General features: G+C 36.8%; 1 protein-coding gene across 1 annotated transcript; it reads left to right on the forward strand.

Annotated features, from left to right (window-relative positions):
* Nucleotides 1-362: 362 nt before the first annotated feature.
* Nucleotides 363-2,783, forward strand: LOC139947241 (uncharacterized). The gene has a single exon (XM_071945122.1). The coding sequence runs from the start codon at nt 530-532 to the stop codon at nt 1,919-1,921; it is 1,392 nt and encodes a 463-aa protein (XP_071801223.1). The 5' UTR covers nt 363-529; the 3' UTR covers nt 1,922-2,783.
* The last annotated feature ends 8,976 nt before the right edge of the window (nt 2,784-11,759 follow it).

Below are 11,759 nucleotides of genomic sequence, written 5' to 3' on the forward strand. Positions count from 1 at the left end.
AGGGAACTCCAACGTCAAATGAAAAGAGCAGTAGTGGTTTCAATGGGTTACTGTCAACTCATGATCTGCAAGGCATTCTCTAAACATAAAAAGTTGGCGGTGTCTGTTCTTCACACTCTACAAAACAAAGCACATGGATGTGTTTCTATACAAGTTTGATTGATAGCAGAGATTTTGAAACAACTTTTCCGATTGTTCTCATCTCTCATCTTGATGCCTTCTCATCATTGAACATACTATCATCATCGCGATGTGACATTCACCAAATGTTTTTAAATTCCTCACACGCTGTATGATTGATCCAGGGTTATGTGATGTGAATGTCGAGTCAGTGAATTCGAACTACACCGATAGTCAAGTATGAGTGTGTTTACTGCTTAGAACTCAGCCTGCTTGGATGGACAAGTGCCGTGTTTTCAGTAGACATAACACCCAATCTACACCCTGAAAGTAAATGTTGGTTGACTGCGTCCGAAATCGGCACTAACGCATCCCGCATCTGTGATTTGAGACTAGTTATAGATCCATCATGGATGCAACTATCCCGCTCATTTGCAGCTTTCATATTCTAGTTTTTCTGATCGGCGTACCGGGAAATCTTCTTATCCTGCAAGTTTTTGTCAAGAAAACCCGAAAGACTAGTACCAATGTTTTCATAATGGCATTGGCGTCCGTGGACCTTATGGCATGTCTTTTGAGACCAGTGTTTGTGGGAAACAACATGGTACTTGTTGTAACGGCAGAGTATCCCTCAATATGGAGTGAAATCATTTATTACGTTTTAACTTATACCACTATTTATAGCTCGACAATTTTAACTGCAGCAATTGCATTCGACCGTTACGATGCTGTATGTAGACCACATACTCGACTCCTAACATACTTTGGGGCACAAGTTGTTGCGGTGTGTTGCTGCGTTGTATCTTTACCAATGACTGTACCAACTGTCTTGATGTATTTTAGGCCAACATTAGCAGTCCGTCTGTCGAGACATTGTCTTTCTTTATCAACATACATCGTCTCTCTTCTACTTGTAATCATCTTTTACATCTGTGTCTATAAAGCTGTTTTGTATCGCACCAAAGTACGGACCAAGTGGGGACGCTTTACCGGTGTTACGGCAGCCGTGGAGAACTCGGTGTCCGTAGCCGGCCAAACAGAAGTTTCAACTTTAGCAACAGCTACAAGAGACATCAGTAAATTGAGTCCAGTTACTGAACAATGCGCACTTCAGGATGTGAACCATGGACAGAGTGATACGCAGTTTGATTCCAAACCAAACCAGACATCATCTCCAACTGATTTGGAAATCGTGAGTTTGAAAGACAATAAACAGTCGGTAGTTTACCGAAACCTTGGTACAAATGAAGGACCCTCGAATGCCCAAAACCCCCAAAGTTATTCCTCCCTATCTCCTGAGATCCAAGAAACATCTTCAAGTGCGGTGAGTGAAAAACTTAAAGTTCCAATTTCTCCTCAGATATCAGGGTGTGGTACCTCGACGTCAGCAACGAATAGCTCTACCAAGAGACAACGGTCACCAAGCGAGAGAGTCAAATCCTCTAAAAGTATTGCAGTAAGGATGCAGAATAAAACCACTAGAATGCTTCTAATTACTACCATTGTGTTCTTCGTAACTTGGATCCCATACATGTGTTTAGCTTCTATCAGTATTTATCATATGGTTGTCGAAGTTGAACCTAACAAAACTTTAATGAGTTTTTTCTCCACGGCATCTCATCTTCTATTAGTTAATAACGCAGGAAACCCATTTATTTATGTACTCGCAAATAGACAGTTCCGAAATGACTGTCAGCGGGAGGTACGTCGATTAGCGCGCATAATTCAACCTTGCTGTAGATGTTTCATGTGTTCTCCATTAGTCAATATGATCAGACGTTGTGGCAATACTACTGTCTAAGGTCCAAATGTCACACCAGGCAATTTACAGGCAACTAGTTACAGATAATCTTTATGAAAAAAAAAAAAAAACATAGAAAAAAAAGACTTTGCTATAGGGTCAAAACGTCAGGCCATTACAACATTTTAGCGTTTACCATAGGTCATTCTTTGGTTGGTAAGCAGTTTAAGACAGCTAATTATACTTATTACAAAAAAACACATTTCAATGTTCATATATTTGTTGCTGTTGATCGCAAGAGATTGTTCAAAGATTGAGTCGTGTGCTACAAAAGTAATCCTTTAAGCCAGTGGACAATATTGGTAATTGTCAAAGACCAGTCTTCTCACTTGGTATATCTCAACATATGCATAAAATAACAAACCTGTGAAAATTTGAGCTCGATTGGTTGTCGGGGTTGCGAGATAACTATAAAAGAAGAAAAAACACCCTTGTCACACGAAGTTGTGTGCTTTCAGATGCTTGATTTCGAGACCTCAAATTCTAAACTTGAGGTCTATAAATCAAATTCATGGAAAATTACTTCTTTCTCGAAAACTATGTCACTTCAGAGGGTGCCGTTTCTCACAATGTTTTATACTCCCCATTACTCGTTTAAACCAAGGAAGGTTTTAATAATTATTTTGAGGAATTACCAATAGTGTCCACTCCCTTTAAGCATGCTTTAAGCATGCTCTGCAGTTGGTTGCCTGTAAAAGTTGCTTGGTTTGAAGGCCCTTATCTTTGGAGAAATACGGTTGGCTGATTCAACACGGCACTGGTTCATTGCATTCGATTAGGCAAGGTACAAGTATGCAGAATGACATTAAAATGTGCGATATTGTTATAAAGCAAGTATGATTATCAAATGTGAATTGGAAAAAAAAAGAACTTTTTTCTTTCATGTAAAAGAAATGGTTAAACTTTTGTGAGTTTATTTTATTAGACGTGGACATCAAGATCTTTAGTTCCTTTCAGAACATTTATTTTTAAAAACTCAATTCTCCCCAATAATTGTTTTTCATAAGTTTTTGTTTTAGTTGTCGTTGTTTGCCCTAAGGTTTTAGATATTGATACAAATCTTGTAGCATAGTTTTTAGATTTTTTTTGAAATATTTTGTTACTTCGCTTTAATTTTGTGTTTTGAGAAACTGAAAATCGTTATCGCGTTGTGGTCAATCAATAGGATGCAAAGTGCAGGAGTTGCTACGATGTAGACAACCATGTCCTAAGGGGTTAAATGCTTCTAGGGTTAGAATACTATCCATTGGAAAGTGCAATCAAATAACGAGTTATAATCATGACCAAGGCGCTGTACTACTAGTCTCTATATAGTTTGAATATATCATTCCTTTTTATGAGAATAAACATAGAGTGTTTAATGGTACGTGTTTGAAAGCTGTATATATTACAACAATGCATGTTTATCATTTAGTAGTGACTAGCATTGGTAATAACTGTAACATAAATAATACACGTCGTGCAACTCCAATTGGAGCAATTTATTTCAGGTTTAGTAGTCGTTGGTTCACCCAATAGTCTCACGTGATATGTTGCCGAGCAGTGCGGTAGTAATTCCGTGATGGGTAATGATCATGGCCCAATTTCACAGAGCTGCTTAAGCAGAAATTATTGCCTAAAAAGTATTTTCAAAGCAGAAATGGGCAGGATACCAGTCACACATTGTACATGTGACATTGTAGTTTGGCTGGTAATCTTATTCTAGTAAGCATAATGTTGTTGTGCTTAGCTAGTTTTAGTTTTGTCGTGCTTAAGCAGCTCTATGAAAATGGACCCAGACTAATTCAACTATAGCACTTTAGGGTCATTACAGTTCTGCATTATAAAGAATATAGTATCGCTTTCTATGTGTCCTGTAAATAAGCTAAGAATTGTAAACAGAAAAAATGTATAATGCACAACAAACATATTTCTGTACTCGCTCTGTGGTGTGTAAATAAAACTACTTATGGGGCCAATGTAGATAGATTCTTATGTACTAAGAATCACGTGACAATGTGCCTATATATATAATAGGAGTTGGGAAACATTCAATAACGTACAAGAAATTGTTAATTTCTGTGTCAGTCATTTACCATGTATATATCTTGGTCATAGTAAACACATGCCATGTAAAGACAAAGGAATCAGACATCGTTGTGGGCTATGTGTCTAAAATCAAATGAAGGTACCAGACGCATTCATACATTCCGGTATGAAAATATTAATATTATGTCATCAAAGAAAGTAATTCTCTTATTATGATAAATGTATATCTTTTCATGATTTAAAAGATATATTCTACTTTCATTTTAACCAAACTAGTGAGTAATTCTGTGTGCTATAGACCATTTGATGTGTATAAAAAAAGAACTATAAAGTTCCGTGACGTACCATAATTTGCATAATAATTAGATATAACCCCAAAGCGTTCTCAAGAAACCTTTGAAAACGAACTGGAAAACAAGAAAATACAAGCAAAAAATCCCGAGCTAAGGGGTGCCACTATTTGTGTGTCTAAAGCTACAGGGGTGACAGAAACAACAACAAGTGTGGTATAGTATTCAAAGATTAAACGTAACGTATTTATAACAAAAGTGTTGTCGTTTTTTAACATAGAGCATACTTTGTATGTCGACATTGTGTGAAACATCCGCAAATGTTTTTTCTTATTGTTGTAGCCTATTTCCAGTTTTCAAACCGCAAATTTAAAAGTCCTTTTCAAATTCAGATAGAGAAACAGTCTATGTCTATCTAGGGTTTATTTCTAATACGACGTTCGTATCGGATACATGCATATTTCAGTTCTAGATTATTATTCCATTTATAACTCCAGACGAATATTACAAATAATACACGATAAAGACAATACTTTAGTTTGAGAAATAATATGGACGGTTTTGGAGTATTTTGAAAATCAGAATATGATGTGCATTAATGGAAAGTAATTTAATCTCAGCATTTGTAAATACTTGTTTTTGTCATTTCGAGGATAAGCACTATGGAGGGGAATTCCAATCAACTGGGTGTATCTTTAAAAATATTTGAAGTAATAGTTGACGGTAATTCAAAGTTAATCTCATGTAATTATTTAATTCCAACAAATCTCTGCAGTGCGTTGAAGTAAATTAGTATTTTCTGTGCATATACCAATGTTTTAATTAGGTGTTGTATAAAAGTTAATATTGGCTTTTAATGTACATCTTATTGTTCGTCTTGAGGTCCCCAATGAGGTCATTACATTGGAATTAAGCAATTAACTATGGCATCTGGTGAGCCTGTAATACAAACCTCCTTACTTGTTTTCCTTGCTTACAAACCAAATTGAATTATACAGCAAGTAAATTTACGGGTGGACAGACAAAAAAGGGCAACATCCTTGAGAACATTTTATTATAAGGAAACGAAATGTCAGAGGAAGGCGGTTTAAGGTGGACACAAAATGCCAAGGATGGGTTCTGAGAGTAATGCTCTTACCCAAGCCTCTAAGAAACAAAGTACGTGCAGGAAAGATTGGAAAGAGGTATTCTCTAGGGATGGATGATACATGTAAGACGAATGTTTGATCCAGTATGCTCATATCGCGGTTCTATTGTGCTGAATTATTCACCTAAACCCATTTCGTTCTTCATTATAAAACCTTGAATTAAGCTTTCCGAATCCCTAAATGCACCCTTTGCTTTCTACCGATACAAATGTCATTAAATCTGCTGCTACAATCTGAGAGAATGCACGCCTCCATTTACACGTTGACTGCTAGATGCCATGGTCGAGTAAATTCCGTTAGGTATCAATCTCAAGACACTCATGACAAGAAGACGATGACGTCACAGACATCAATAGACTGGTCACACTTAAAACGAGAGATACAGACAATACGAAGACAACGACTAAGGAAATCAAGACACAGGGGACAATACTTGGACTACATGCATTCAATTATGTCCCTAACTTTCTTGAAATTTAGACCTGGTATCACTTTAAGTAGGTCAAGAAATGGACTAAGTCCAGATAACTTCAGATTTTAATCTTTAAGGTGTTTTGAGTTTTGTGACAATCAATTTAAAACAAAATTCAGTTACTTGACATGACAGACAACACGTCGATATTTTCCGAAGACATTGGACGAAGACAAGACATGACTTCTCCTAGCTTTCTTTCTTTTGGGTTCACAAGAAACGTATACGACATTGTTATTTAAAGACAAGCAACACAATCAAGCTATGGGTTTTTCATTTCATATCTCATGGCAATGACTCAAGATGGAAAGCCATAAGACTGTAGTCCAAAGAGCCAGTACAGCCAGAAGCCAAAGCCAATCAACCATTCAATCAATGGCTTCGTACGTTTATAAGAGCAATATAGGGAATGTTTTTTAGCTATAGACATAAAGAAGTGATTGGTACAAATCGATTTAGCACACCGGTTTACCGTTACGATCCGTGGTTTCGGGTATGGCTTTATAAAAGATCCCAAGTTCCACCAAGACACTCTACCAAAACTAGCACTACTCCTAGTAGTAAAGACACAATTATGGTAACATGCCATCGTTAAACTAATATCACGCCTCTTTGGTGTTAAAGCACTTTAATATTCGATCAATATAATAATAAGAGTCAGGGTGTATGACCGCTTGGTCATTGCATTAATAACGTTTTAAGACGACAATGTTGACATACATTGGTCGACTGACTAACTGATGACTGTACAAATTAAAACCGACAAGCCGTGAACACTTTGAAGATACCAATCTTACTCCAATAACCGTTGATTGTAAACTCAGATAAACAAAGCTCTTACCGGGAATATATTAAATTTCTTTTAACTCCAGATTTCTGCATATACATGTATAAAATATTAGACAGTAATTGTATAAACAAAGTAAGGTGAATTATAAAGTGTATAGTTTACCAGTATTGATTAATACTAAGGAAATGACGTCACAGCTAGATGTGATTAAGAGTTACCCAACCTACATTCTTAAAAACTCCTGTGTCAGATTTGACCCTGGTCCCGAGTCCCATGTGACCTGATCCGTCTTGGGGTCCAGCTGACTCGAGAAGTAGTTACACAATGGGATTTTGAGGTTCTGCGGCGTCAGTTTGAACCATGTATGGGTCATTTTGACACAGATTCTTGAACACACTGAAACAGAAATAGGTCAAGACCTCGGTGACCGGATCGAGGTCAACTGTGACCTGGAATTGTTTAAAGGTTGGAATTAACTTTTTGAAAGAAATACAGATGGTATTGTTTCCCTCGTATACCGAGGGATTAATGTGCATTTTCATAAATATTATTTTGAAGTATGTTTTGTTATCCGAAATATGTTTGTACATCCTGATTAAACATGTCGTGTTGCAATTATTGAATACAGTTGAAGATACATTAGTCGAAATGTTGAGTTTTAAATATTATTTAACTTCCGATTGTTACATTGTGACTTAATTATCCATCCACAAGACTTTAATCTTAACATGATAAAATAACTATTTTCAATTATTTTGTCTATTTCTTTTTAAAGTAAAATGTTCAAGTAGTCATAGTCCGAAGGTGCAAAAAGTTCAATCCATTGTATATGGCCAGAATTACATGTTATGACGATCATGAAGATATGCAATATAGTCCATTGAACCCATATGACTTTAAGATTACTTTAAGAAGTCAAGACTACGTAAGAAGTATTAGACATTCAAATTTCGCAAAGTCTATCAAAATACTAAATAAGTAATATAACTTGCTATAATAGTATAGGGTCTATCAGCGCAATTATACCAAACTGTTAAATGTCTACTTTTTGCAATAAAAACTCAGTACGAAAGAAGATTCTAAAGTCTGGTGTTTCTGAACTTTGACGATCCCTATACATTTTAACGAGACCTATTTTATGCATAGACACTGAACAGCTTGAGTATTGCTTTACTACACAGAATCACTGTAGGCAGTAGCTGGTGTTCAATCAGGCCAGTGCAATCTTGAACATAGTCTTCATTTTACGAGTCAAAGTAGAAATCAGAGGCGATTGGAGTAAATACGGACGGGATAATCAGCTTGAAGGGGTACATAGAGCTGTTAGCGTGCTGGAGGGGAAGACTAGCACCTGCTCCCTCCTTGATGTTTGAATAGTGAGCCCGGCGCCAGACCAAATAACCCTTACAGGCTGGGATAGAGATCTGGTATAGCTCTGTGTTCTTGATTACACCGTAAGTCAGACTATTCCTTATTTCACAACGATTGCTTTCCACTTTCCCACTATTCCTTCAAATTGTCCGGAAGAGGACAACTCAGAATCAATACCTAAGTCTACAGAAATATAAACATCTCAAAGGATTCTGTTTATCTTAAATTATCTGTACTAAAAATCTTTGTAGCTAATAGAGGTTTTCATTGGCAGAATCAATACTTCTGTCTACACAAACATAAACATCTCAAACGAGTCTGTTACTATCTTGATAGTGATCTATCATATACAATCTGTGTAGCTAATAAATAGTCTGTCATGGGAGAGACGAATTACAACACTAAGGTACCGCCTCGAACCTTCTTCAAGTCATGCTGTCAGATCTTGGGAATCTTTGGTTTCAATTAAAAAATATACTAGAAAGAAACATTCAAACACCAGATGAATATAATATGCTGAAACATCCATTTGCTACCGTTGTATCACTTCAGAGAAAATAGTTGTCTTGGGTCACATTCCTAAGACTTTACAAGTCAGCTGGCAGATGAAGTTTCCTTAATTTGATAATCTATGTCTGTCTATAGTAACTTGAGATATGCGACTTAAAGTCTTCACATAACACGTTTATTATTAAGATGGTCTCCTTATTACGCTGGGTGTCACCTCTTCACAGATGATGATAGAGTCTTGAGGTGGTAATGTCAGACACGATGCTTATAGGAGCATGGAGAGAGAGCGAAGGGTGGGTGGAATGAGGTTGTATCAGCCCTCCCTTCTACTCCTAATTCATCATGTTCCAATGGGCCATACGTATGGCATTTCATTTAATTCTATTAGCATGTCTGGCTTCAACAAAAATTGCTGTTATGATTTCAATTAAAGATTTATGTGTTTCTGAAGAGAGATACAACATAAATGCTTTTTCCAGATCAAATTCAGCAAACGCTGATAAAACCCTTTAAAGAAACATCTTTTTAAAGCCTCTGAAGGAATGAAAAGATCAAAATAACCGCGGAATGGCCTGATAAGCCTCACTGAGTGTTCAATTTCGACCTGAGTTGAAACCAAGTACACTCAAAACAAGATTTTCTAGATCGAATATTTGTGTCAAACCAACAATTCGATTCCCAAGAAATTTATTAAAATACTACTTGCATTTCTTGGGACTCGTTACTGATATTATCTTAAAAGTATTAAGTTATCAAATAAGTACAACATAATAACGCAACTGATCGGCGAAGGCTTTTAATGTCAATCTCCCTTGGTGCCGCCTGAAGTTTAAAGTCTTCGTTTTCCTCACATTTTGGTTGCCAGTCTTCCATTATTATTGACTTCATTTTGTTGTTTGTCCATCACATTCTTTTTAAAATGTGTATCTTGGAATTCTCTGAACTGTGTATAAATTCTTTTGCTGGTAAGATTTTAAAGTTATCTGTAAAAAACTATCAAGTTTATCTCAACATTTCTTAAGAAATGTATTTTGCAGAAGATGACCATGCCATGGGATAACTTGAATCTAACACGATCTTAAAGATCTCTTGAAACAAAATCCGACACCTCAATCTCTTGACCAGGTGAGGTCGACACCCTGCCATTATCCTTTTCATTTGCCCTTAGTCTATTTTCAGAAGAAGATTTTAGACTTGGGATTAGTTTCATGAAGTGCAAGCAATCCCATATCTTAGTCTTTAAGAAAAGTGTTAAAGGCCTCAGGTTCTGAAGTCTCCACGAAAGAGGAAGAATACACGAAGAAAACAACACTCTGATTATAAACTTTTTAATGTATGAAATGTCGCTAGACAAGATGTCTTCGAAGGCTGTTGCAGGAAGTTCTAGAGCAATCATGAAGAGAGGGGAGACAGTTTCTTATAGTCGGTGAAACTTTGGCTTTCTATAAGGTGTCATGTTCAATCGCTGCAGGATGGTATCCGGATCCCGACGCTTCAAGATCCGGGGATCCGGACCCGTTGACAACATGTTAAAACAAACAGGTAGGCGTTCACCTTTTTGTGTGTGGTTCAATAACCGTCAATAACCGTCAAGCTACAGACAGATGGACAGCTGATATTTCCACATTATTGCAAACAGAATAACATCCCTTCACATGTATCTTTAATGGACCACAAGTTGCCCAACAATGGCAAGCAGTTGTGTGATGAACCGAAAAATAATGATGACATTTATCGCTTCATACATACCACAATTATGATATTATTACAAATATGATCCGCCATGATGTATAAGCAAAGGCAATACTATGACGTCAACCCTTACACGCATCTTATTCTATTGGGAGTGTAAGTAAGGTTTGGTGTGGCACTATATTATACAAATCTCTTGTGTGATATAGTGGTGGCTCTGAGTTTTTCTGCCCACAAAAGATATTCTTACATGGTGTCACCGAAAACATCACTTAGTATTTTCCACCGTGCACAGCATTAAGTTTTTCTTATATTGAGAAGGGAAAAACAGTTCGTGTTGATGTGTTAGAGAAACAGAACAGATAACATTCATGTTTTGAGACACTTAACCTGTTTATGTTTGCTGGTTCAAGCTGATCAATTCTACAGAAGCTGAAGTGACTATGATGTGTTAAAGGCCCTGGATCCTTTCGGTAATTACTCAAAATATATACCAGCGCAAAAACTGACTTGGTAACGAGCAATGGGGAGCTGTTGATAGTATAAAACATTGTGAGGAACGGCTCACTCTGAAGTAATGTAGTTTTTGAGAAAAGGTTCTCACTAGGTTTAATGTGATGTGCTGTGATGAAAAAGACTTGGCCTGAAGGCTTTTTTTCGGGCATCTGAACGCACAAACAATAATGCAAAGAGGATGTTTTTCTTCCATGGTGTTATTATATTGCAACTTCGATGACCAATATTGAGAACAAGTTTTCACAGCTTTGTTATTGATGCATAATGTTGGGCAACACCAAGTGAGAATACTGGTCTCTGACAATATTACCAAAACGTGTCGAGGGCCTTTAAACCCTCAGTGCATACACGATCTCATGCATCCTTAATATGTTGACTGAGCAAGACGTAGTTGCTGATTTAAGATGTGTGGGGTGCCAAGAAACACCGGTTAAAATCTCATCGACTATTATCACTAGAATTCAAGATGGGTCAGCAGATGTGAGGTAGCTCTTAATGATTCATGCTTATGTAACGGATTGTAGACTTAAGCAACCCATAAATGCTGGGGAAGTAGATGATGCTCAAGAAATAGACCTACCGTGGAAAGTTATCTTTTAAGAGGGAGTATTTTTTTCAGAAAATGTCTTCATATCAAAGAGGGAAATGCATTGGACATAACGAAATGAAATTTAAAATAATTTTCTTCTAAAAGAAAACCTAATCGTCGACGGGTATTTATTAAATTGTTTAATTAATTAACTTGTTTATTCCGGTTGTGGCGCCAAAGATTCTCAGAAAAGCGAACTTAATCATTATACTTAAGCCAAGAACCTTATAAAGAGAAGAGACGAGGAAAGGGGTTTTGGTTGTAAATAAGTGGAAGAGAACTCCAGAGATATATTCCCGAGAAACGCACACATTCAGAGAGGGACTGAAGAGAGGTGGAAAGAGAAGAAAGATACCACTATAGACCAACTCGATCGCCCAATACTTCTGAGAACAGTGTGTACCAATGTTTACGGCAGATTCGACCGGCACA

Source organism: Asterias amurensis, chromosome 14 (assembly GCF_032118995.1).
Source record: "Asterias amurensis chromosome 14, ASM3211899v1".
NCBI lineage: Eukaryota > Metazoa > Echinodermata > Asteroidea > Forcipulatida > Asteriidae > Asterias > Asterias amurensis.